Raw genomic sequence first — 25,676 nt, forward strand, 5'->3', positions numbered from 1 at the left:
GCCATGAGCAAAATCATTAATAATCAATCCAAAGAGAGTACAAAAAAAGCCATGCTGTCCTCTACGCACGCCCCAGAACGTTCCCAATACCCGAGGACAAACTCGGATGAGGAAGACCGAAAGCCACAAGCACTAAAATATGCCACAAGCAGAGAGCAGGAGCGAAGAAATGAGCCAGTCCTCGCCCCGCAGCTGCGAGTGAAAACAGCCAGATGAGTCCTGAACTTTAATTACGCGGTTATGTAATGCACCTTGCGAGCAGAGCTCGGTATTAACCTACTTCATACTAATGGCTCAATCATTTCTGGCAGGGTCACACCAAAGCCTTCCTGGAAACCCACAGAAGGGTCTAGAACCAGCTAGAGATCGCTTTCTTTCACAAAGGCCTGAGTGAAGGAAGCCAGCCAGCTGTAAGAATTACACGGGAAGACGACCGCATCTACAGCATCATTCACCCCAAAAAAGGCCGTCTTGAGATAAATAAAGGTTTGAATTGCTAGTACTGAGCATCTTCTTCAGGCTGTACGCAGCATCTACCTAATTCAGAGTATTCAAATACTCTGCAAATGTATGGGAGCCTAAGCATCGATGCGAGGAGCCTCTGCAGTTCCTCATATTATCCTAAGATCATAATTAGGCATTAGTAAAATAGGCTGGATTTACAGCCTGGGAAAGTCGAGTGCCTATTTGCAAGCAGAACAGGAATACTGGAACAGACTATTCCATTGCTGAGGCTGATCCACAAACAGAGCCCCTCCAGCCAATTCATCCCCCAAAAGTCCTGGCAGCACTCCCTGTAAAAGCACTCAAGTAAAGGCATTATTCACAAGGAGCCCGAGCAGGACGCAACCCATTTCACGTAAAATAGCAGCGGAAAGATTCGTACTAATCATCTACACCTGACAACCTCCAGGCAACATCTGTTGGACTCACCAGTGACCCACATTTAGCCGAGGTCTGAAACCTTTTTGACTTCTGCACCATTTACTTTGTGTGGCAAATTTCACGTTCATTGTTGTATTAAGGTTAACTATGCTTTCCTGCTGAGGCATCAACATATCAGAAGTCTGCAGCAAAAGCACTGTAAAAGCAGCGGTCTGCACAGATCATTTCACAATATTTTCCAAATGGTTTGAGATACCTCTTTTGAAGAGGCTTCTGCATCCTCCAACGCTGAAGAAAGAGAAGAAAGATCCAGTCTTAAACACGGGCATCGGACAGAACCTCGAGCTGCCAGGAAGATGACAAGGAAATTCTCCCTGGCAAAACCCCAGCAACCCCCAGCTCTCAGATCCCAAACTCTCACATCAGCTGGGCCAAGGGAAAAGCAGCTCCCAGGGGTTAGAAACCTTTACAATTTAGAAAGAAAAGTGACTTTGGGGAGATGGACCAGCCCCTGACTGCACAGCTCGGGCCCTGCCCACCAGCTGCTGCCCTGCAGAGGCAGTAAGAGCACCACTATCTAGCAGATAAAATTAATACGGTTACATCAACCCTCTTGTATAAGGACCCTCACAACTTGTGCGGCCGCAAACAATAATTATCCTGTGACCACACTCTATTCCTGTCCCTTAAACAACTTGTGAGTGAGCCATTCAGCGTGTTTACAGCTGTTTCAGTGCATTACAATCATTCTGAAATACTCCCTGCTTTTGCCAATTTCATTATCTTAATTAAGCCACAGAGAACAGAATCATGCGTTCAGACAAGGGTTAGTCCTTTAAGCAAAGTATCCGTAGCGTGTCACACTGTAATTCCTAAAGAGAAGTACAAAACACAGAAACCCTCGATGCTAACTTACAGCAAGTAGGGGTTTTCATTTATTTTTGCCGTTTTCTGATAGAATCTAGCACAGTCACATCATAAAGGCTGTATTATACCAGGTTCGAGAGTATGTTTGCGTGTGCCCGTGCAGCCCTTACACAGCTCAAGATGCTTTACAAGTGTTAGGCACCTAATTAAGCCTCCAACGACTTTCCGTAATACAGCAACTATCACCCTAATTTACATTAGATCAATCGAGACAGAAGTTAAGCAACTTATGTAAGCCTGGAAGGGTCGCACAATCAAGAGACTAACGCACAGGAGATTCCTGACCCCAAGAAAATCTGCTCTGACTGTTTAAAGCCTAAACTTTCCGACCAAACAAAAAGAGAATAACTGCCTGTAGAACGTCATCTACTCACACCTGGTTTTATGTCATTAAAAGAGAAATGATATCCCAGAACGACAAGAGAGGAAACATTGTGAGAGCACCTCCAGAAGCACAGAGGGACTGCTTGAAGGGTGGTACTGGCCTTACCATGCCAAGACAACCCAAGATGACCTAGCCTGGCCCTGTTCTTCACTGCTGAAACTTCCCTTCAAGGCAGGACAAGGACCAAACGCTTATCTCCACGACCACACTCCTGCAATGAAAGTCAGGGAGGAGGAAGGAAGGGTGGTGGTAGAAGTCACCGTAAGCTGACAGTGCCTTCAGCATGACTGTTCCATTTGGATGTTTTTACCATTTCAAACATCACGTTTAATTAGCCCGGAGGAACGAATCTCACACAATCAGGGCTTTCCCAACTTTACGGGCCGTGCAATTTGTCAGTATCCTATGCACAACGCACGGGTGCCTCTTCAGCAAGATTTAATTGAACTCCTCAGAATGACATCACCAGGAAGCTCGCTCCCTCCCCGTGCTGCTCCCCAAGCCTTCAATTTCTGACAGTAAATAAGCAGCGCAAAACACCTCGGGCCATCAATACTATTTTTGAAGATTGTATTCCTCAGAGGCCACTTTCGGTTTTGTTTCTCCTTATGATTTTATCAGCCGCATAATTTTCTGGAACAATTGCCTCACCTGCCACAGAAGGAGCTCTCTCCTTCCCAGCTCCCCGGGAGATAACAGACTGCCAGCTTGAAATGCTGCAGAACCAGCAGAGTTTCCTAGACATTGGACTTTTCCCATTTCATTGCCTGCAGTGCCTGCAACACTCAGCTGCTGGCAGGAACGAGATCGCTCGCTCTTGAGATGAAAATGTGCAGCCAGAAGACAGGCCGGGATTCCTATACCTGCCCCAGCTGACACCACTCCCCTGGGCACGCTGAACCAGACTGCTTCAGAAATAAACCAGCTACTGGAACTTTTAATAGTCACTTGGAGGGCCTCTTTAATCACGTTAACATTTTCAGAGCATGACGCTGGCCTACAACTGACTTTTTTTTCCACCTTTCCATTATGTCCAGCAAAACAGGACAGTGTAAGAACTGCTTTACCATGTAAAGATTTCAAATGCTTACAGGCCAAGGAAGCCAGGTACAACACAACGCTAAGACAACAGACACAGAAGAAGCAAAGAATGCTCAAACCTAAGGGTTTGAGGCCGCCCCTTCCACAGTTGAATCATTCCTTCCTCATCCTAGCGAAAGCTTTCTTTAGGAAATTAACCGGCGTGGCCTCAAGACAGAAAGGATGTTATGGGTATCGCAAGACACTCGAGCTGCAGTTGACTGAAGACAGGAGGACTGAAGGCTTCGCTCCAGGAGGTGCGGAGAGAGAAAAAGGTTGGTGGGGACGGGAATCCTGGTGGGGACGGGAATCCTGGTGGGGACGGGAATCCTGGTGGGGACGGAGGCCCTAGGAACTCGCCCAGGACACGCAGCCGAGAGCTGCCGAGCTAACCCGGCACCTAGCAGCCAGCACAAACCCCTCGCTGCAGGTGCCACAGCTCCGGGCCCAGCGGCCACCACCTCAGAGCCCCGGCTCTGAGCCCCAGCCCCCGGCTGTGCCCCGTGTGGGACCGAGCAGGGGGGCGGGTGAAGGGTGAAGGCAGCCCCCCACTGCCCTGCTCAGCACCCGGGCTGCCCCCCGAGCACCTTGCTCAGCACCAGCCCGGGGTCCAGCCAGGAGAAGCCCTGCACAGAGCCTGCACCCCCCCTTCCTCATCTTCCTCTTCCTCATCTTCCTCCTCCTCCTCCTCTTCCTCTCGCCCCACACCCACGGAGCCCCGCACCCCCCCCCCCACCCCTTCTCCACCGTTTCCCAGAGGAAGACCCGCGGCCTTCCTCGCCATCCTGAGGGGAGGAGGAGGAGGATGGGGCCGGAGGGCAGCGGCCGTACCTCCTCGCCTCCTCCTCCTCGCTCTCGGGCTCGCCGGCTCCCTCGGGCGCCGCCATGATCACGTCGCACTCCGCCGCCGCCATCTTACCGCCAGGCCGGGCTGAGGAGGAGGAGGAGGAGGAGGAGGAGGAGGAGGGGAGAGAGAGAAGGGGGGGGGACGGGGATGGGAACGGGAGGGAAGGGAAAGGGAGGACGGGGCCGGGCGCCGAGCCGGAACGGGCGGAGCTGGAGGCAGCGGGGGGGGTGCAACGGCGGCGCCGCCGCGAGGCTGAACGGGGCTGGGCTGGGAGAGAAGCGGGAATGGGGAGTGGGGGGGAAGCCGGGGAGGGGATGGAACCGGGGGTTTGGGAGTCGTGGAGGGAGGGGGGGGCTCAGGATCGCTGCTCCGTGCCCCGCCGCCGCTGTGTGCTCGCTGCGGGGCTCCGCAGGGCTCGGGCTGGCCGCGGAGGGCGCTGTGGGCTGGGCTGGGCTGGGCTGAGCTGAACCGAGCCGGGCTTGGCTCGGGGTGGCCGCGCCTCTTCCGCCGCTGCCGCCGCGCAGGTGAAGCGCCGGAGGGTCCCCGGTTTTGGGCTCGCAGGGCTGGCACCGTCCCGGTTGTGCTCCCCCAACACCACCCTCACCCCCCGGGCTGCCACTTTGGGGGGTAAAAGGGGTTGGAAATTAGCGCTGAGGCCCATTCTCGGCCGGGGAAAGCCTTCCCCCCCCCCCTTCCCTGAGGAGTGTTTTGTGGTTTTGCAGGGGGCTCCGGAGCGGAGCTGAGGCGGCATGGGGAAGAGCTGCAAGGTGGTGGTGTGCGGCCAGGCCTCCGTGGGGAAAACGGCCATCCTGGAGCAGCTGCTGTACGGCAACCATGTGGTGGGTGAGTGGCAGCAAGGGGGCTGAAGGGGAAAAGGCCCTGACTGGGTTTGGGGTGGGGGGCAGCCCGCTGCTGCTGCCACGACCCCCAAAAACCCAGCACCAGGGCAGAAAAAAGGAGCAGCATCCACCCCAGATCACCCATCGGGACAATTCTGTAGGCTGTGTAGTGTCCATGGCCCCCAGGTCACCCTGGCCACCTCTTGGCAGGTTCTGAGATGATCGAGACCCAGGAGGACATTTACGTGGGCTCCATCGAGACGGACCGCGGGGTGCGCGAGCAGGTGCGCTTCTACGACACGCGGGGCCTGCGGGACGGCATGGAGCTGCCCAAGCATTGCTTCTCCTGCACAGACGGCTACGTGCTGGTCTACAGCACCGACAGCAAGGAGTCCTTCAAGCGCGTCGAGCTCCTCAAGAAGGAGATTGACAAGTCCAAAGACAAGAAGGAGGTGAGCACCCGCGATCTCCCCAGGGGAAAGGAGTTGCAAGAGTGGGATCTGCTCCCTTGTTCTGTGGTTCTTGCCCAGAAAGTCTCCTTTCCCCTGGCTTGTCACAAGGTGGTGATAGGGAGTCCTGTTCTGTAAGACCCGTGGTTGTAACTGGCTGCTGTGCTGGGATGCTTTCAGGGGTGAGCTTTTGCTCTGTCACTGTGATTGTTCCACAGCCAACAGGCAGGAGGGCTCTGTGCCGGAGCAGGTTTGTGGATCTCTTGCTGATGGTTGGGGACAGGGCCAGCTGCTTTGTTTATTTCATGAGGGGAATCAGTCTCAAGGGCGTTTACAGAGATCTCTCTTCGCCTTCTAGACTGGGCACTTCTGCTAGCTGCTGCAGTGCTATGCCTACAATCGCTCAGTGGGGCTGGTTTGACACATAGACCCTAACAGAAGGGGAATTAGCTGAAGGACATGGCCTGGCACTAAGGGTGCTGCCAAGCAGAGCCGGGCAGCACTATTCAACTCCGCATTTGTTACTTACAGGGATTCTTCTCACCCTTTTTTGTGGAACAGGTCACCATCGTGGTTTTGGGCAATAAGTGTGACCTGCAGGAGCAGCGCCGGGTAGACCATGACGCAGCCCAGCACTGGGCCAAGGGTGAGAAGGTGAAGCTGTGGGAGGTGTCTGTGGCTGACCGGCGTACGCTGATCGAGCCCTTCATCTACCTGGCCAGTAAGATGACACAGCCACAGAGCAAGTCTGCTTTTCCCCTGAGTCGCAAGAACAAGAGCGGCGGGTCTGTGGATGGCTGAGACTCGTCTTTCCCTTCCCTTCTCTCAGCACCTCCTCTCCCTCACCTCTCTCCTTCCCTTGCACGTACCTCCTGCTGAATCTGTGTGGTGTTGTGGAGCCTGCAGGAAGCCTCGTGGCATGAGGAACAGGCATCCCAGGGCTGGGGATGGTCTTTGAGGAGGAGAGAGGTGACCCATCTCCCTGCACTGAGACAAGTGCTCCTTTCACTGCCCAGGCCCTGCCAGTGTTTGAGGTGCTACAGGAAAGCCAGGATTCACTAAGTGACACTCCTCTGCTCCCAGGGCACAGGCTGGCACCTGTGGGCTGCGTGCTGCCCAAGGGGAGATGCAGCACAAGGCTGGCCAGCAGGTTGAGATCAGCTCTGCACCTGAGTGCAGGCAGGCCAGAGGAAATGATTGCCCCTTTCAAGAGCGGCTCTGTCTTGTATTTACTGATACTATATAAGAAGAGCCCCTTTGTCCTCTCCCAACTAGCTTTGTGGTGCTACAGCTTTGTCTCAGATCACCCCTTACCTGGCCGTGCCCTCTGCTCCTCAATGTCTGGTGTAGTCAGTCCTTGGTCACGAGGAGCCTCCTGTCCCAGTGAATGCACAGCGCAGAGCAGGATGCTGTTCCTGAGGCAGGGTCAGACCTTGGCCCCACGTCTTTTGGTGCTCACATTTTAAAACTGCAGTCCTTTTTACTGAGTGTGGACTCAGTCCTGACCTGCGAGGTGCTGGGACTGCGCTTAACCTGCACACCCAGATGCTTTAGGGCTGTGGCAGCTCTCACTGCCCATCAGTCACAGCGCTGCCTCTCCTCTCAGAACCACCACAAGACAAAGGGAAGGTGGCCCAGTCCTGCCCAGCAACATGTTTCCCTTGGCTAGTCTGGATTTAGAGTAAAAAAAAAAAAATAATGATGAGAAAGCCCTGGCTTGTTTATACTTGTTCCTTTTATTTACTGAGTAACACAATAAAGCAATGAGATTCAATTATCAAAATATTTTCCTTTTTTTTTTTTCCCCAACAGTTATAGTACATCAAAAAATATACAGTGAACATTACAGGAGGGGTACTGGCCAAGTCCCTAGAGTCTGTTTATTCAATTATTATTTTTTTTTTGAATCAAACTGTTCACATCACTCCAAGGTTATGTACAGAGGGGCACGCGTTATCGAGCGCTATGGACTATGCCCTACTACCTAGTACAGCATATGCTAAGTCAAAGGCAGTAAATGCTTTGGATAGCACAGGAGCAGGGAGGGATCTGTGGAGGTTGGAGGGGATGCGACAGAGGGAGCATGTTCTTAATGCAGCTTGTTGCAGTATTATTGTTATTTAGAAGGAATGGCTTTCAAGGGTTAAAGTGCCAAGTGTAGGAGTGTATCAGGACTCCACTGGTGGAGGGGGGTGACAGGAGCAGCCGCTGCTGGCTCCAGCACAGGCTTTTTTAGAACAAAATGCAGGGGAACAACCCCACGGGGTGCCCAGCAGCTCCTGCAGGCTGGAGCGTGGCCGCAGCTGCCTGCTCCCCGTGCTCCCGAGGCTGGTGTGCGTGCAGGAGGGGAGGTGCTGCCCTTTGCTGCTGGAGGCCTGGAGGAGAGCACAGTGAGATGGGTAGGGGTTGGCTGGAGCTGGGGTGGCCACAGGCTTCGTGGCACCGAGATGCTGTTGGAGCCACCTCCCTCCTGCCCCAGCTCCTGTCCTGGGGGATGTGGGGTCAGCTGTTGGTCCAGGACACGCGTGGGCTGTGGGACAGTGTCCCTGTCCCTGTGCAAGCCACTGCTGGGAGCTTTCTGCCCTCAGCTGCTCTCCCAGCCAGGTCTCCCCCCACCCCCAAGAACTCACCTCTGCCCCCATCTTCCCATACACAATCTCCCTTCCCCTCACCAGGTGTCCTCTTTTCCCTGGGGTGGAAGGAGATGCCCTGAGCAGATAAATCCATTCCCAGAGGCTCCTTTGCACTTCTGGCCTCTGTGGCAGGAGCACAGCAGTGGTGCTGCGGGGCAGTGCTGCCCGTGGTGGGAGCAGACGTGTCCTCCAGACGCAGGAGCAAGGCTCTGTGCCACCGGGACCCGGTGGCTGCTCCCTCCGTGCAGCAGTTCCCAAAAGCTCCTGTCTGTGGAAGCAGAAGTGTTTCAGCCCCGGGAGTTTCCTGGCAGCAGGCTCCTGTTCAACCTCATCCAAGGCCTCGTCCTGAGCATTGGTGGAGCACACTGGGCAAAAATCCTCCCGAAATCCACGTTGCTTATGGCCAAGGTGTCAGATAGGTGTGCTTGTGCGTGTGGATTCCCAGGTGTGCCAACCACCAGCCTCTTCCCCAAGGCTGGGCGAGAACACGGGCCTCATTTTGGGACGCAGCAGAGGTCTCTGAAGCAGCACCCAGGCTCGGGGACGGGAAGAGATGCCGGAGGAGCCGTCTGCACAGAGCTAAGTGTTGCTTTGTTTTCTTCCTGCTCCAAACAACACTCCCGGCTGTACAGACAGCGTGAGCACCAAAGTAAAAACGCAGACAGCAAAGCACAACGAGCGAGCTGCTCCCACGGGATTGCATAGATCGGGGTGGGTTGTCACTCCAGCGTAAGGTTCGTTTGGGTTGCAACTTTTCCTGCAAGTTTTCTATTTACAGCAGCGCGCCGGGAAGCCGGGGCGCTGCGGGTACAGTTTTTGGAGCAGGTCCTCGCTGGGCCTTCTGAGCACAGTGAAAAGAGAGCATCCGAGGGAGAGCCCCACGCGCAAGCTGGCGGTGCCTGCTCCTTCATCCCTGATTGTCTGGGCTGCCGGGGACGCCTTCGTTTTGGGGAGTCGTCAGAAACTCCTCGGAAGCTCCTAATGGGGACGGGGCTGGACGGCGAACGACGGCGTTACCTTTCACCGGAGAACCAAAAAAGTGCTTTGGGGACATTCACGCAGCCTCACAGCATCTCCCCTGAGGTAGGGGCAGGGTTGTCCCCCCCGGGGGTGGGACGGAGGCAAACAGCTGGTGCTGAGCAGGCTGGACGGGGCTCGGGGCCGTTCTCCAAGCTCGGGGTCACCTCCTTCCCACCTCGGGGAGCGCAAAGCGGCTGGCTCAGCTCTCTGCTCCTCGCGGGGCTGGAGCGGAGCCCGTGTCTGACTGTGTGCCCAAATTCTGTGCTTCTTGGGTTGCCTGGGCGAAAGGCGATGTGCTTTCAGAGGGAGGGGGAGCAAGCCCTGGGCTTCGCCTATTGCTCTCTGAGTAAAGTTGCGATCGCTGTGGCCAGCGCCCACCACGGCGGGGGCTCTTTGGTGTGGGACGGACGGGGCTGGCAGGGACTGGCAGGACAGAGGGGTGCTCCATCACCCCTCACGGACCAGCCAGCTCCTCTCCTCCCAGTCTGCTAACTGGGAGGTGAAACAAGAAACCCAGCAGGGTCCTGGTGGCTCTGGCACTGTCCTTTCACCTGCATCACCCAGCCCTTGGGGTGAGGGGGGACCCTGCTGAGCACGGGGCTGGCGTGGGCAGGGGGAGCAGCGGGGCCCGGGGGGCTGGCTGGACTCTGCCGGGGCATCTCGCTCCACCAGGAGCCAACTTCGAAGCAAAAAGGAGGAGAAGCCTGGGTCGACGTCTACTACTACGGTTTCCCATCAGCCAGAAGAAGAGCAGCCTGGCCGGGCACGCTGCCCCGCACAGCCCCCGTGGCGCAGCCGACGGACCCTGGGCGGCCGAGGGGCTCTAGTAGGGAGCGAAGACGATGGGGCCCGGCGTGGTGCGGACGTGGGCAGGCGGCGTTCGGAACAGGGCTGGTCCGAGGAGAGGGGCTTGGAAGAGGGTGGTGGCAGCGGCTGGTCTCAAGGCGAGGGGGCCAGGCACGGCGCACACGGCCGTGGTGAGCGGGCTGGGGAGGAAGCGGGTCGCCAGCGTTTTGGTGAGGTGCTTCTGCAGAGCCAGCTTGGACTGCGGGGAGGGAGAAGAAGAGAGGGTGAGGCCGCGGGCAGGATGGGACAAGCATCCCTGCATCAGTAAACGCAGCCCCCAGCACGCTGGTTTTTGGGCTGCCAACTCCCCACTGAGCTAAATCACGAGGTTCGTGTCTCTGCAAACGAACTTTCGGGCTCGGTTTAGCTGAACCACGGCCACCCCTGCCCACCCCAAGCATCCAAATCCCACAACTGTCCCCTCCAGAAATTGAGAGACAGGCGGAAGAACCCCCAAACGCTGCAGCAGTTTCAAAAGCTGCTGCCAGGGAGCCAACAAGTTCTCCCCATGCTCTCCTTCACGTGAACAAAGCCTTGAAACTCCTCTTACCCCTACCCTTCTCCCTCCCTGAAGGAAATTCAAGGAGACGAGGCTTTAAAAAATAAAAACAGATGTGCCTTATTGCAAGAGATGGCTACCACAGCAGAGGATGTTCCCGAGAACTGGATGGGTAATTTGCTGGGAGACAGGTACCTTGAGAATACTCACTGCGAGGGCAGCGTTCTTCTGCAGCTTGTTGTAGGGGCTGTACTTGGGCTTGGGCGGCTTCCCGGCCAGCCTGTCTTTGTGCCTCCGGCTGCTCATGTGCTGGAAGAGGAAAAGAGCCCGAGTGATGGGCACCGACCCGGGGACCGTGGCTGGGAAGCCGCAGTCTCGCCACGGATGGGGACAAGGAGCTGCACGAGAGCCTGCCCCCCACCCAGGTGCCACCTCCGGGCTGCCCATTTATCCCACAGCTTTTGGATAGGGATGCGCCCGCTGCTCCGGAGGGACCCTCTCCACGCTCAGAGCTGGGATCAGATCTCCTCCCTCTCTCCCCCCAAAACCCAAAGCTGGTTTTCTCCCCACAACTGGGAAAAAAATCAGCGTGGCCAGGCCAAACACGCACAGATCCCCCTTGGCTTAAGGCAGGGGAAGGATTTAAATGGGATGCATCCTATAAATCCAGGCCTCCAGAGAGCCTCCCCTCCCGAGGGCATCGGGTGTGGAGAGGGGATGTGCACCCAAGCCCCAGGTGCTTTTGCACGCCCGTGCCCTGAGCCCCTGCACCTCCCAGAGGAAAAAAGCGCACGAGGCTCGGCGTTCTCACCTGTTTGAGTTGGGTCTCTGAGTTGACGTAGATCTCACACACTTGGCAGTGAAACGCCTTGTTCTGGATGTTGATGCTGCCCTTGTTGCCGATCCTCTTGGATTTGTGCCCTGCCCGGGACAGGAGCTTGCCTCGGCCTCGCCGCATCTGGGTGCTGTGACCCTCCAGCATCGACTTGTGCTTGGCGCCTGGGTGGCACAGGGACGGGGACACTCAGCAAGCGTCACCTTCCCAAATCACCCCAAATCACCCACAGCAGCACCCGGCATCCCCCCCAGGACCCCAGGCTCCCATAGGGATGCAGCAGCCCCTTCCCAAACCCTTCCAAGCCCTCGCGGCCAGCTGCACTCCGCAGGCAGACCAGAATCGCTCTGCTTTCCCAGTGACACCCCCCCCCCTTCCTTCCACGTGTCAGACCTTCGGAGAAATTGCTATTTTAAGCGTGATCTGGAGCTCGTCGCCCTGTCCCGGGCATTAGCACAGTCTGCAGAGCCGGGCACGCGTCGCCCTCCGTGCCGCAGCATCTGAGCTATGCCCAAGGTCAGAGCGGAGCCGGCTGCCAAGCCAGGAATAGCTCAGCGGGGTTATAAGAGGCAGGGAAGGAGGAACCCCAAATCCCACACACCTGGGAACAGGGTGCTCTGTCCTGCCCCTTGCCGGCGAGGGGCTGGGGAGGACGGGGGTGGGCAAGTAATTTAAGCCCCCGCTAATTCATTCTATTTTTTAAGGCGTTAAGCAAGGAGCCTGCGCTCAGCGCCTGCGCGACAGCCGTGGAGGAGCGCCAGGCTGCGAGGTGCCCTTTTGTTTGTTTGTTCTTTTTCCCCAAATCAGCTCCTGGGCTTGTAACCAGAACCGACAGAAGCAAAAGGAGACGCTTGCAGCTAAGCCGTGTCCCGAGCCCACCCCCTTGGGGCTGGGGGTGCTGCTTCCCAGCTCCCGCTGTGCCGTGCTGGTGGCGGGGGCTTTCTTTAAAAACCAAGGTGCTGGGCTGGTTGATTTTAGCATCACGTCCGGGGGCAGCCAGATGGAAGCTGGCACTGCAGAGACCGTGGGCACCACTGGGAGTCACCCAGCCCACAGCTGCCACCCAGCTCCAGCCCCCCCAGGTCCCCCCAGCCAGACGGGGAGCACTGGGAGGGAAGAACTGGGGTGAGCCATCGCTGCGGGGCTCCGACCCATGGAGCTCACCCAAATTCCCCCAGGTGCTTCTCAAAAGGAGCGGGAGCCCCAGCACCAGGCTGCTTTGGGGGGGGGGGGGGGGGCGGGATTTTCCTGGGCTTGCAAGAGGCAGCTCCAGGTTGGTATCAGCTGAGAGCCCCGAGCTGCAACAGAATACAGAGCAGCCTCCAATCACTTGATTAAATACATCTGAAAACGTCTCTTAATTAGAGACACGAACAATAAGAGAGCATTTGACCTTGCTAGAACTCACCCCGTAAGCCGCAGCGCAAGTAAAACACGACTGCTCATCATCGCAAGCCACCTTAATTAACCCTTTTTAATTAAAGCACCCTTCATTAACTCACACGGCTTCCCCGCAAGCCGACGTGGCTCCGTTTCACAGCAGAAACACGGAGGGAAAGGCTCCGAGCCCATCCCTGGCACGGGCGATGCCCTTACCGGTGTTGTGAGCCTCCAGCTGGGACAGGGAGTTGACGGTCACCTTGCAGGTGGGGCAGTAGAGGTGCTGCTTGCTCTTCTTCCCCTCCTTCTCGCTCTCGGGGGCCGAGCCGATGCTGCCACCCGACTCGACCGCCTGCGTGGCCGGGGAGGTGACGCCGGTGGCATCCGAGGCGCCCTCGGAGAGCTCGGAGGCCGGCGGGGAGCCCAGCGGCGCGGCGCTGCCCGACAGCTCCGCCGGAGCCTCCTCCGAGCTGGGCGGCAGCTCCAGGCTGCTGCCCTCACCATCTGGCTCCTTCAGGCCATTGCTTTGGGCTGGCGAGAGGGAAAAAGGGAAAAAAAAAAAAAAAAAAAAAAAGGAAAAAAGGGTCAGGAGGGGGAGGTTGTCTTTTCTTGAATGGGTTTTCCGGATTTCAGAGAGCAACCCCGATGCTCAAGGCCACCTCCTGATCCTTTTATTCCTGCTGGGGGTGGCTCTACCCAGGGCTCTCTCTCCCACTACAGCTTTTATCCACAGCTCAGTGTGCTCAGAACAGAAGCCCCAAGGAGCCTGTGGCTCCGGGGGGTGCTCACTCCCACCAGGGATGTGTGAGCCCATATCAGACAGCACACTCCTGCCCCATGGGATTTTTGGGGTACTTCCCCAGGGGGGCGTTTTGGGGTGCTCCCCACCACACCAGATGCTGCAAACACACATAATTGGGAGCAGCCTCTGCTTTAATTGTCCCCATCTCAACACCAAGCCATGCTTAAGCACAGAAAACCTCAAGGAATTCCCAGCCCCATGCTTCAGCTGCACATCACTGAGCAGGGCTCGGACACACCAGCTTTGTCCCCCTCTTCCCACAGCCAGGATGCGATCCCAAGGCTGAAGCAGAGTTGAAGCAGACCCAAACCTCCTTCCACTCCTCGCCACTACAGCTGGGCCACCAAATGGGCTCAAATACTCAGAAAATGGGACCTGGGGTTCTTTTGTACCTCTTTAGTGCAAAAAGCCCCGAGCGATGCTGCTCCCAGCTTGTCGCACCAGAGATGTTGGTGTAACACAACGGCTCGTTTACTAATTCTCACGGTGCCATTGGTGACTTGCAGCTTTACACCACCCTAATACCACTTTACACCACCCTAATCCCACCCAAGCACCAGCTGACCCCTGAGGGATGCTCGGGCACAAGGCTGTGCCCACAGCAAGCGGTGATTCGGGTTTTAACCGGGACCCTCACCGTGCTGCAACCACACCAGCATGGTTCACCCAGACCCTGCCACATCACCCAAACCCACCCAGATCGTGGCAGCAGCCCCAGGGGTCACCGCTGCAGGACCCCTCCTGGAGCCCCCACCCCGTACCCGTGCTGCTGGGGTCTCCAGAGCCCTCTGGGCTGGGGACGAATTCAGCTGCGCTGTCCCTGCCGCTGGCCCCCGCCGCTGCCTTCTGCTTGCTCTTCATGGCCTCGATGGCTTTCAGCCTCCGGGCGTGCTTGTGGCCTTTGTAGTGAGCTTCTGCCTGATTCTGCAGGGGGGGGAGAAAAGGGGACAATGTCGGTGCTGAGGATGGACGGACGGATCACTCGGAGGTGATATTTTTGGCTGGGCGCAGCACAAAGCCGCTTTGCTCCTCGCACGCCAATGCATTCAGGGCGAGGTATCACTTTGCTGAGACACCGCAGCATTGCAAGGCTGAGATAAGGACCCTGCTCTGATTAAATGCATCAAGGCACTTCTAAAAGGAGCCTTCAGCAAGCAAAAAAAAAAAAAAATCACGGCTTCAGAAACATGCAGTGAATCGCCGGCTGTAAAAATAAAATTAAAAAATACCTTGGTGGGGAGGACACGTCTCCCATTGTAACCTAATGGGTGTCTAACATGCAATTTACATTCTCAGGCTCCTTTCTCCCAGAGAACATCGAATAATGAAGTGCACATTGATGGGTTCATGCCTGCACGGGACTGATAAAAACATCCACAAAAGAAAATAACCCGAACATTTGTGTACTTAGCGGTCGGGGACAATGCAGCATTGTCACCAAAAACAACCCCAGTTTAGCAATTTATGGAGGCTGAACCCATTGTGAATTAAGACACCGTACTGCTGAGCAGCACAGATTAATTTGCACGGCATTTTCAGGGGCCAGTTGAGGCTCCCAGTGCTGGAGAAGCAGCAGCATCACTTTCGGCCCCCCCCTCGCCGCCTCTTAAGGGCTGGGAACAGCGCAGCGCCGGCAGGGTACGTGGGAAAGAAAAAGGCCCATCGGAGCGCACGCGGCTGAGCAGAGCCTCATTAGCAAACACAATCAACTCCCATCAGATAACGGGGCTTGGCCGGGGCTGAGCAGAGCCTAAGTAGGTCACGGAGCATCGCTGCCGCTGTGCACAGGAGCGGCGTGCGATGATTTGCGCCCGGACAGGGGCTCCTGCAGCCGTGACCTCGGGGGGACGCAGGCAGGGATGGGGGCAGCATCAGCGCGTGGTGGGAAAGAGCAAAGCAACCTCAGGGGTCAAAGGCTGAGACCTGGCTGCAGCCACAGGGGTGGGTTGGAAGGGAGGTGGTGGCACGTGGGGGCCCAGGAGCACCAATCCTCCCCGCACCACGCTTCCAGCCAGGGTACGGCTTGGAGAGCGCCGCCTTTCCCTTCTGCTGCTTTTCCCAAGGCTTCTTGGTTGCTGAGCGAAATAATTAAGCCTGGAAAAGCTGAGTGTGGCTGGAAGAGCTGGATCTCCAGCAGGACTCTGCTGATACAGCATGGCCAGGCTGGGACCGCATCTCTCCAGGCACGGCAGCACTGCAGAGCCAGCCCAGTGCTCCCCAGCTGCGAGAGCAGCCTCAGGAGGCTTGGTTCTCAAGCTGATGAGCAAGGGGGGCTCAGCACCATGTCACTGCTCTGGAAAGGCACAGCCGAGCACAGGGTGATGCTCCCAGGCTGGCAGCTCTATAAATAACCCCGTGCTGCTGCCTCCCCCTCTGCCCTGCACACCACGGCGCAGAGGAGCGCATCAGTGCGCCAACATCGACCTTCCAGAAGCAGTTCCCTGCTGCATATCCATGCAAAACATCCCCTTGCTCACGAGGAGCCCCCCGGGGTCTCTTCCAAGGCCAGGGGGCAGAGCAGAGCCTGGTGCCACCCCCAGCTCCACAGTCACCCTCTGTGCGAGTCCAGGCTCAGCCCAGACAACACCAACCTCCGTGTCCAAAGTCCTCTCTTAGCACATAACAAAGCTCCTTTCCCAGAGCTGGATGGAGAAAAAAGAGGCTGAAAGGCAGCCCCCATTTTGGGGTTTTATTGTGATTTCCCCTCCCACCCTCCCCAGTTTAGGGGGAACACAGCTGCAGGTGGTTAAGCTGTAATTCAAGCAGAAAAGTGCTCCCTTGGCCAGGGCGACCACCACAGCCCCATGGGGTTAGGGGTGCAGCCCAGCGAGGGGCTCTGAGCTGCTGGGGGTGCAGGGAAAGGGCCCCCCCATGCTGCACTCCTGGCCCAGCTGCCTGCAAACCTCTCCTGCTGGGTGGCATTTGAATGAGAATTCCCTTTCCAACTGTTTAATCAGTTTTTCCCCACAAAAGATCAGCTGCGCGCAATTCAGTACTGCAGGGATCAATGAATGTTTCCTTCCTCCCTGCTTCAAGGTGGTTGATTTACTTGGAATAAAAGGCTGGGGGGGTGCGTGTGTGTGTGAAAAAAAAAAAAACACCTGCCACATCAGAGCTCTGGGAAACCAACGCAGGGAAGATTATATTCAGTTCCCAAGGAGCAGATAGGAACTGCACGGGCTGATAAAGCAGCTTAAACGCAACCACCGAGGCCAAGGCAGCGGGGAACAGACCTGAACAAAACGATGAGGAGTGGAAAGACAAAAGAGCTGGCGTGGTGAACGGAGGGCACAGCAGCCCTGGGAGCGTTCAGGCTCATGAGCAAGGAGGAAGCATCTTCCACCACCTCGCCATGGGAAACATCAGCCAGGGCGAGCGGAGAGCAAAGGAAAGGAGCAGCGAGGAGCTGCGTTGCTTGGTGCCTTGTCTGGGGATGTGTGGGCGAGGGGCACCCCTACCAGCCCGCTCTGCATCCCAGTGGGGCTGTGGGGTGAGGACCCCGCTCGCCCACCCAACCCCACGCTCGAGGCCAGCCCCGTGCCAGCTTACCGCCGAGTTGAAGCGCAGGTGGCAGATGTTGCAGGAGATGAACTGCTTCTTCTTGAGCGGGGTGGGCACGCCGAAGGTGTGGCTGATCACCGCCTTCTGCACCGGGTCCATCTGGAAGGGGAGGGAGGCACAGGGTGGCTGGGTGGCACTGGGACCCGCGGCACGCATCCCGCGGTGCTCAGTGTTGGCTCCCGGCTTCCAGGAACGAGCCTGGGGTCTCACAGACCTCTCCGTGACCTCTCCTTATGTACATTACTTTATATAAAACCTCTCCGTGGGGTGCTCTCCATCAGTTCCTTTTTATTTTTTAAGCCAGCCTTCAAAAACCAGCGAATTTCTGCTGTGGTCTGGCAGAGGGGAACGGCCCCCGTCCCCACCATATCTCTCCTCTGGGCAGCAATGGGGACGTGGAGAGGAGGGGGAATGGCACCAGCCCGAGCCCTGCTCTAGCAGTGTCCCCCTCCTTCATTCCCCCCCTGCTCCACAGCAGCCCCCGGTGTCGTGGATGGCAAATTATCAGCTTCTGTTTGAGCTCCCAGCTGCTGTCCTCGATATCCCAATGACCTGGGAGGTTTCTGAGTGACTTAGCAGGAGCAGAAACCACCGTAAAAGAGGGTAAAAGGAGCAACAGCCCCAAATCCTCCACGTGCGTTTTGCCAGGGAGCCGAAATGTTCCTGTGCAAAGCCAAAGGTGCGAGCAGTGCCTGGGGACACCACGGCACAGAGCTCCTGCAGTGCCAACGCAGGGGACAGGGGGACAGGGGTCCCACTTCTCCCCCTGGCTCTTGCCCCACAGCCACCTTCACCTGGGCTCAGTGGGGTGCTGGGACACGGCCTGGCCCCGCACAGGCATCCAGGGCAGGGGGATGAGGGTGCCTGCAGCCCCAGGCACACTGCAGGGCACCGTGCCCGTGCAAAGCCACCCTGGGCTCCCCCAGCACCCATTTCACCTGCCGTAACCAAATTCTGAGGCTGACGCCTTTGCATCACATCCCGGCTGCCTGCAAAGCCCCCGGTGTTTCACAGGGCATGTGCACAGGGGGAGCAGGATGATCTGCAGCGAGCTTTGTCTTTCCACCAGACCATTCATCAGGGGCAGCGCGCGGGGTCTGCGGGCGAGGCAGAAGCACGCAGGCTGCTGACAGCCCCTGGCGCTTCTGTCCCTCCCCGATGCTCAGCGGCATTCCTCTGCCGAGGCTGCAAACTTGTTGGAAAAGCCATAATTGTTTTAAACAAAATGCATTTATTAAGGGGTATGGGGTGGGGGGGAAATAAGAATCAGCTCTTTGTTTGAGCGTGGCTATAATCTATAATGCAAGTATTGTTCCCCTAGCCCGTGGCACAGGAAGATTATCTTATCTGAGTCCTGCTGTCAGTAGAGCCTTGGGTTTTCAGGCGATCGTATTTCTCCGCAAAGCTATTTAGTTGCTGAGACAGGTGCATCAGTCTTCAAGGCACATGCCTGGACAACGGAGCCATTATCGAGACCCCAGATCCCATTCCAGGAGTGAGCGGAATGGTAAAGGCGGGTGATTAATGACGCGCCTGCTCGCTGCGAGCCTTTTTGCTCACTCGTGGAATAGAAATGAAGAGGCATTCGGGGTTCGGCGGAGAACCGGAGGAACCTACGGATGGTGAAGAGGCCGCTCCACCCCGATAGCAAAGATCTCAGCGTGCAGTCCCCGTGCTGCCAGCGCCCGGCCAGCAGCGGGGCTGGCCCTCCCGTGGAAGAGCAACACCCACCTTTTCCAGGGAAAGGCAAGAAAAACGGCTCTCCTCTCTGCAGCAGCCTCCACCGCGCTCGATGGAGAATTCGGTGCCTGACAGCGAAGCGTCCTCGACGCTACTTGCTCGTCTGTTAATTAGCACTAAACTGCAGCCTCGCGGGAAACTCCGCTTTCCATTTGGGATGCTTTGGATGAAGGAACCCCGTTAGCATCAATACTGGAGGAGGTTTGCTCTCTCCCATCAAGTTTTGTTTGATTTCCTTTTGCTGTCACGGAGCCCGGCCAGCTTTGCATTTGCTCCACGTCTGCTGGGTGGCACAAGGGACCTCTGGGCACCCTTCTGTGTCCCCTCTGTGCCGGGGAGGGACGGGTGGGCACAGCCACCATGCACCAGGTGGATTTGGGAGCAGGGTGAGGCTGGCGACCTCTCTTTCCATATCAGGCATCTCAACGCTGGCCATTACCTGGGTGCAATTCCTCCCCGCTGGCCACTTTGCTGTGCATGCAAGCTCCCTGTGACCCCAAATCCCATCTCCATGCCCTGTACAGCCACATGCACCCAGCCACAGCCACTTCAGCTGCCTCCACAGCTCTCTGGCCATCCCTGCGATCCAAAAGCCATCACAAAAAAAAGTGGGGGAAAGTCCCACTGGGGCAGCCTGGGCGCATGCCAGCACCTTGCCACCCGTGTGAGCAGCACGATGCGGGCACCGGAGCTTTTTTGCATGATGCCAAACGGGGCTGACACTCAAATTCCCCCCGAGAGCCCTCGTTCTTCCCATCAAACGAAAATACAAGCACACCATCAGCTTCTCTCTCCCATATGCAGCCTCTGCTACCTCCAATAGGAAAAAGAACCACTGTGGTCCCTGCTTGCTCTCCCTGGGGACCGTGGTGCTGCAGCTCTACGTACCATCTCCCACGGACGTGGCTTTTCCCCCTGGTCTCCAGCACCTTTCACCGAGAACCCCAGGGCCCAGCTGCTGCCAGCGCTGTGGGGCAGCTCATCCGAAAGCAGAGGTGGGTTTTCGGGCACGGCACGCTTAGAGCATGAAGGTCCCAGCTTTATCGCCAATTCGTATTGACTCACGTTACTTTATTTATCCCTGGATGTTCCTACCGATATAAATAGAGATCTCGGAGCCGAACTTCCTGCCAGCCGCCGAGGTCAGCAGCGGGACGGAGCATCAGTTCGCTTTGCATCCTCTGGTGTGGTTTTGCGAGGCGCTGCTGGGTCCTGGGGGTTTGCAGCATCGCAAGAGCTACAAAGTGCCCTCTGAGCACGTAACGCTCCTTCCGTATTGCTAGGAATTTATTTATTTATTTTTCTTTTCCCTGCTGTTGTTGCTTTAAGTGAGAGCTCAGTTTTTGGAAAGGTTTTTGCTCGCTCCAGAGTAAAACATCTGCTGGGTTCATGAGAGCCTTGTGACCTGCTCCAAGCGCACAGCGTTCAGCTGCGCAGTTGCAACCAGCTCGTGCTCCGCGCTGCTGCAAGGGGCGAGCGTTACCCGGCTGCCTGGGGGCAAAACCACGCCAGGTCCTGCCCAGCATCACCAGCAAGCAAAGGGCAAACCTCTGCTGCCTTCTTAAAATTCATTTATGGCAGCTCACTCGGGGAGCACAACACGGTGACCCCCTCAACACGGTGACCCTCTCACTCCTGCCCCCTCTCCCACCTTGCCCCCATCACCTCTCCGGCACGAGAGCATCCCTGCAGGGCTAAAAACATGGGACTGAGGCTGAGCTCAATGCAACCAGCTGAGGATTCAGGGAGCTGGCAGGGATCAGAGCGCACACGGAGCCTGGCAGGGCAGCGGCCGAGCCTGTCCCTGCACAGCCGGGCAGCTCCCGTGAGTGCAGGAGTCATTTTCCCATTTATTTCTTTTTTTGAAGCTCTAGAAAGCACGTGCCAAGGCAGGGGCAAGCGAGCGCCAAGCAGAACAAACAACAGAGTCTGGTTCGAGTTAGCTACTGACTCCAGAGACTAAAAAAAGGAACACAGACAAAGAGCAGCAACGTTAATGGCATCAAAAAAAAATCCTCCTCTCCTGTGTTCCTGCTTGTTAGCACAGGGGAGAGACAGGCTAAAGCTGGGATTTCAAAAGAGCTTAAAGGAGTTAGATGTCTGAATCCCATTCAACAGTAACAGGAATCCGGCACTTAATTTCTGTGGCCGACTTTGAAGATCTCGGTGATAATTTGCACCTTCAGAGCACGTTTCATCTCAAAGCCACTTACAAAAGGCTGGCGAGGATCAGGTCCCTGTTTCAGCAGGTGGGGAGGGAGTTCAGGAAAGTCCCATTTTTAGGCTCACGAGTAAAAAAAACCTGACATTTACCAACCAAACCGCCTGTCCCAGATGCAGGGACCCAGATGAGGGCAGCAAACCCCCCTCAGCCCTGGGCAGGACGGATACCCCTGCCTTGGGCATCCTGCTAACCGCCAGGACACGGCCTTGTGCTGTGATGTGTGATGGGGGAGCTCTGCAAAGTGATGTTCAACCACCTAACCCCGGTGTTTGGTCCCACTTCAGCCCTACCTCGAAGCCCCCGCTGGTAGGAGATGTCCCGCAGCGACCAGGCTCACCCCGCGCCTGCCTCTCCACACCTCTTCTTTCCTCCTTTTTTCCTCTTTCTTCACTTGAAAACTAATGAACTGCTCTCCAGAGCGACTTTACCGCTATCGATTCCAGGAGCAAAACCCCATTGATCTTGGTTGCAGCAAACCACCTTTTTAATTTTGCTTTCTGAGGGCGGCGGATGGGGCGAGAGGCAGCCTTCGAGGGTTCCTCCCCGCTGCTCCCTCGCCCCACGCTGGCACCACGTTTGCTCCGAGCCATGGGCAGAGCAGGCACCGTGTGGGGGTGAAAAAGAGCTCCAAAAATAAGCCAGGACTTATCTGGCTGGGTTCAAGGAGCAGAAGAATGGGGAGAAAAGAGTTTGTTTTTTTTTTTTCTTTTTTTTTTTTTTCTGGGGGATAGAGGAGGAAGGGGTCTGGTGGCCACAGCCCCCTGCCCATGGGGACTTACCGTGTTGAAATTGGGGAAGAGGTTGAGCGGGGACGTCCCGTTGAGCCTGAAGGTCAGGAAGTGCTTGATGTCCAAGGGGGGGTGAAGGGGCCGGCCGGGAATAGGCAGCGATGCTAGGAGGGGACTGCTGTGTCCGGAGGGACCTGGGGGGAGAGAGCAGCGTTAGCACGAGTGGACCCCACTCACACACGGGGACAAGGCCACCAGGATGGTCTGGTGCTGCTCCGACCCTTTGGTGACATGTCCTAGATGGGGGGGCTCGGGACATCCCTCTGGTTTTTGGGTTCAGCCCCAGCACCCTCAGGCAAAGCCCGATGCAGCCATTTCCACATCAGAGCATTGCATGTGATGGAGTTTGAACCATCTGAAAGGCAGCAAAAATCCCTCCCCCCCCAAAAAAAAAGCACCCCTCTCCTGCGGGATCTCCCATGGGGGGGCCCCAAAGCAGCTGATGGAGAGGCACGGGGAGCATCCCAGCCACAGCTGCTCCCCCAAGCAAAACACTGAACTGAGGGCAAGGGGCAGAGAGCTGAGCAGCCCCCAGCACACCACGGCGTTGAAATTTGGGCCCCTCTGAGCCTCTCAGGCACCCCAGCTCTGCCCCCCTCCTGCTATTTTGGGTGGAAACCACCCGCAATCCCCAACCGCGGCTCCGGCAGCAGAGCCGCCCACTCCCCATCCCGGCTCTGCTGCCTGCCTTGCATCTTCCCCCGCAAACCAATTGTGAGCTCCAGCGTGCGGTGTAAAAATAGCCTGCGGTTATTAATAATATTCTGTTTAAAAAGAAAACACCCGTAGGGATGAGGGAACGGCGAACAGAAAGGATCTGGAACCCAGGCATCAGTGCAAAGGCAGAGGTTTTCCATGCGGCCTGATCCATCCCCCCCCCAGACACCTCCCTCCGTCCTGCACGGGCCAGGCTGGGAGCCTGCGCCCTGGGATCAAGGAGTGGGGAAGAGTTAAAAAGCCAACAAATGAAGAAAATAAAATGATAAAGGGTTCAATATGCTGTGAGCCAAAAAAAAAAACCCATTCGCATCTCGCGCAACTCCATCCCTCCTCCTTCAGCCCCTTTCAGCAGCCTGGGCCATGGACAAGGCAAATATAATAATAATAATAATAATAATAATAATAATAATAATAATAATAATAATAATAATAATATCTTGGTCCTTTTCCACCTCATTTTCAGGGCTTTGCTCTGCTGGAAGATGCTTGGGGTCGCAGCACTGCCCTCAGCCCACCCCTTCGCCTTACAACCTTAGGAAAAGCAGAAAACCCATCAGGAGAAAAAAAACACAGCAGCAGCAGGGGAGAGGAGCCATCATCTACCCCACAAGCCCCCCCAAACCCCCTGAGCCCCCCCAAATCCCCCCACACCGGCTCCTCTTCCACGTGGGCTTGGCCGGATGAGGAGCTCGCTCCCGCAGCGCATCGTTGCCGCTCCCCCGTTGCGCTTTGCTTTCTGCCCCAAACCTGACTCCCCCCTGGCAAAAACCAGGCTGGCGCCGAGATAAAAATCTGAAATTCAAAGTTCGGGAGATTTTTCTGAATTTCCGAACGGGGAGCCGGCCGCGTTGGCCCTGCAGGCAAAAACGACCTCTTTCTGGGAGAGCGCACACGGCCGCTCCTTCATCTGCACCGCAGCGGTCCCTGAGTCAGTCCTGACTCCAGGGGAAAAATCACATTTTGCTTCATCAGGCGTGCATTGATCGAGTTAATTCCAGAGTCGCCCAGAAGGGAAATCTGTGAAACCGCTCCAAAAAAAATAAATAAATAAAGTGATAGCAACAGCGACGAGGGAGGCAGCAAGAGCAAGCAGAAATGGGTGAACAATGCAAATAATTAACCTTCTGAGGCATGAAGCAGGATTTCTGCCTCAAATCATCGGAGACGGCAGCACCCTGCACCCGGGGACCCGGCCCCCAGGGACCCCCCCCCCCTGCAGCCTGCACACGCAGCCCTGAGTGTGCCGAGGAAAGCGGTTACACAAAGGCTTTTGGGGCTGGATTGCAAAGGTTTCCGCTTGCCTTTTGTCTTTTTGCAGTGATTGTGCTGGCCCTAAAACCTAAGGTATGTTACCTTCAACATGGGGAGGAACAAGAGGGCAAGCGATGCCTCTGTCCCCATTGCAGGTGGCCAAGTGAATGAGTTTGGAGCTCTGCGAGCACCACGGTGCCAGCGACACCCGGGGAGGGTGCTGGGGCAGGAGCACCCATGGGTGCTGCCCACGGACCAACTACGGACATAATGTGCTAAGCCAACCCTTGGCATCTTTGGTCCCAGTTTTGTGGGTAAATCATTATAGGGCTGGGTCAGGAATCAGGGGTAAAAGACAAAAGCTATTTGGAGAGCACGCAGAAACCCCAACCGAGGCGGGACCCTGTGGTAGGAGGCAGGAGAGCCACCTTCCCTCCCCGATTTAGGTCGACCAGACTTCACAAGACCCCAGTGAACAGGAAAAGGCCTTAATCAGCACGGCACATCTTTCTGCAGAGCCCCAGCGAGGTGCAGGGGCCGTGCAAGGAGAGGCCACGAGCCCGTAGCAGGCACCGGGAGGAAAAGCAGCACTCAGCTGAAAGGGAACGCGCTGCGGCTGGCACTGCTCGTGCTCCCGTGGCTAAAGGGAAAAAAAAAATATAAAAAATAAAAAAGGAAAATAATCACGAGGCATGGGGACAAAGTCACCGTCAGCTTCAGTTTGCCTAAACCTCAGATGATCACAAAAGCATGAGCGCTGGATGCAGGGAGTGGGCAGCAAGCAGCGCAGCCGCAGCACTGGTGTAAGCGGGGCTCCCAGTCCCATCCTGAGCTCCCAGTCCTGTCCTGAGCTCCCAGTCCCATCCCGAGCTGTCACTGGGGTGCCTGGCCAGGGGGTGACGGCGTGGTGCCCAGCCGGGGTGCTGGGGGCACCTCCCCAAGGTCGCGGGGCCGCGGCGGTTCTCGCCTTACCTTTGCTGCAGGGCAGATTCCGGCAGCAGCTGCGGGCTGTATTTTTAGGTATTAATTAGACACTCAATTAGAGGGATTTGCTTTGGTGAGAGTGGCAGGGCCCCTGGGTCTGTCTAGGGTGACACGACCTTACCCGAGGGGACGGGCATGGCCACAGGCAGGGAACAGCACCCCCGGATGCCCAACTGGCAGCTCGGGAGCAGGATCAGTCCCCTCGCTGCGGGGCTGCTGCCAGGGCATGGGGTGGTCGTGGTTTTTCCTCTCCCCCCAAGGTTTGGTGGAGGAGCCCCCACCTCCGCAGCAAGCCCTGCTGTGCTGGCTCCTTCTCGATGATGCCAAAAAGGAACGAGCTCGAGGGCTCCAGGGAGCGCTGTCAAAGCGCTGATAGAAGGAAGGCAGAGAGGGAGCCCTGCGTTTCCAGCACAGACACCACAAAATGGCTTTGCCCCCCTCCCCGGTTAGGTTTTGGGGTTAGTGACGCCGAGGACACGTGAGCTGATCTCCAACCCTGCGTGTTGCTGTGCTGAAGCTGTTCTGGTGGATCCTGGATGCCCATGGAGGCATCCCTCCAGCCAACCCACTGCAGCACTGGGCACCCCATTGCCACCCCTGGCTCTGCAGCAAGGACACGCTGCCCTTCCTAAAAGAGCATCCCGGGTCTGACCACACGCCACATGGAGCCACAGCTTCAGCACACGCTTTCCCTCTCCAGGGCTCAGCCAGCAGCAACTGAAGCCACCCCAAAACCCCACAGATGCTCTGCGAGGCACCTTCCCGGCTGCTCCGAAGCTCAGCGCATCCCCTACCCCACAAGCCAGCCAGGTCTCAGAGCATCCCCCTGGATTTAAAGACACCTTTCAGACCTTTCTTTAACCAAACCCCTGCAGGAACGGGGCCCACTGCTCCCCGCAGCCTCCCCCTGCGACCTCACTCAGCCCCCGTTCACCGCGTGGGCGCAATTCTGCAGTCGATTCCCTCCTGACCCCCCGCCGG

At 56.8% G+C, this 25,676-nt stretch overlaps 3 protein-coding genes across 14 annotated transcripts in view; 1 reads left to right on the top strand and 2 right to left on the bottom strand.

Annotated features, from left to right (window-relative positions):
* The window catches only part of DNAJC7 (DnaJ heat shock protein family (Hsp40) member C7), a 24,448-nt gene extending 20,157 nt beyond the window's left edge, over positions 1-4,291 (bottom strand). The window contains exon 1 of one of the 2 annotated variants that reach the window (XM_038168673.2): positions 4,109-4,291. In XM_038168673.2, the coding sequence (XP_038024601.1) occupies positions 4,109-4,191 (83 nt within the window). In that variant the 5' untranslated portion in view covers positions 4,192-4,291. Of the gene's footprint in view, positions 1-1,141; positions 1,180-4,108 lie in introns of those variants that run through there. The other variant, XM_072028813.1, reaches the window with a different exon arrangement.
* NKIRAS2 (NFKB inhibitor interacting Ras like 2) lies at positions 3,333-7,195 on the top strand. Of its 8 annotated transcripts, none has more exons than XM_038168677.2 (4): positions 3,333-3,552; positions 4,847-4,963; positions 5,174-5,415; positions 5,974-7,195. In XM_038168677.2, the coding sequence occupies exons 1-4, from the start codon at positions 3,348-3,350 to the stop codon at positions 6,211-6,213; spliced, it is 804 nt and encodes a 267-aa protein (XP_038024605.1). In that variant the 5' UTR covers positions 3,333-3,347; the 3' UTR covers positions 6,214-7,195. The 8 variants fall into 8 exon arrangements, with proteins under 8 accessions (XP_038024605.1, XP_038024606.1, XP_038024607.1 ...); XM_038168678.2 differs by having other exon boundaries at positions 3,333-3,534; XM_038168679.2 differs by having other exon boundaries at positions 3,499-3,534; positions 4,847-4,967.
* The window catches only part of ZNF385C (zinc finger protein 385C), a 74,851-nt gene continuing 55,467 nt past the window's right edge, over positions 6,293-25,676 (bottom strand). For 3 of the 4 annotated variants that reach the window (XM_072028809.1, XM_038168672.2, XM_038168670.2), the window contains exons 3-9: positions 21,732-21,874; positions 16,977-17,087; positions 14,189-14,351; positions 12,842-13,156; positions 11,222-11,409; positions 10,606-10,719; positions 6,293-10,110 (exon numbers count right to left, since the gene is read on the bottom strand). In XM_072028809.1, coding sequence (XP_071884910.1) covers positions 9,889-10,110; positions 10,606-10,719; positions 11,222-11,409; positions 12,842-13,156; positions 14,189-14,351; positions 16,977-17,087; positions 21,732-21,874 — 1,256 coding nt within the window. In that variant the 3' untranslated portion in view covers positions 6,293-9,888. The remainder of the gene's footprint in view (positions 10,111-10,605; positions 10,720-11,221; positions 11,410-12,841; positions 13,157-14,188; positions 14,352-16,976; positions 17,088-21,731; positions 21,875-25,676) is intronic. The other variant, XM_038168671.2, reaches the window with a different exon arrangement.

The sequence above is a fragment of the Anas platyrhynchos genome, chromosome 28, assembly GCF_047663525.1.
Source record: "Anas platyrhynchos isolate ZD024472 breed Pekin duck chromosome 28, IASCAAS_PekinDuck_T2T, whole genome shotgun sequence".
Taxonomy (NCBI): domain Eukaryota; kingdom Metazoa; phylum Chordata; class Aves; order Anseriformes; family Anatidae; genus Anas; species Anas platyrhynchos.

What these genes read in the sequence shown, in the direction of transcription:
- NKIRAS2 (XM_038168677.2), top strand. Translation starts at nt 3,348, where the DNA reads ATGCTCAAACCTAAGGGTTTGAGGCCGCCCCTTCCACAGTTGAATCAT. An exon ending in AGGTGCGGAGAGAGAAAAAG is followed by an intron (nt 3,553 to 4,846) that starts GTTGGTGGGGAC and finishes GTGGTTTTGCAG; the next exon opens with GGGGCTCCGGAGCGGAGCTG. An exon ending in TGCTGTACGGCAACCATGTG is followed by an intron (nt 4,964 to 5,173) that starts GTGGGTGAGTGG and finishes ACCTCTTGGCAG; the next exon opens with GTTCTGAGATGATCGAGACC.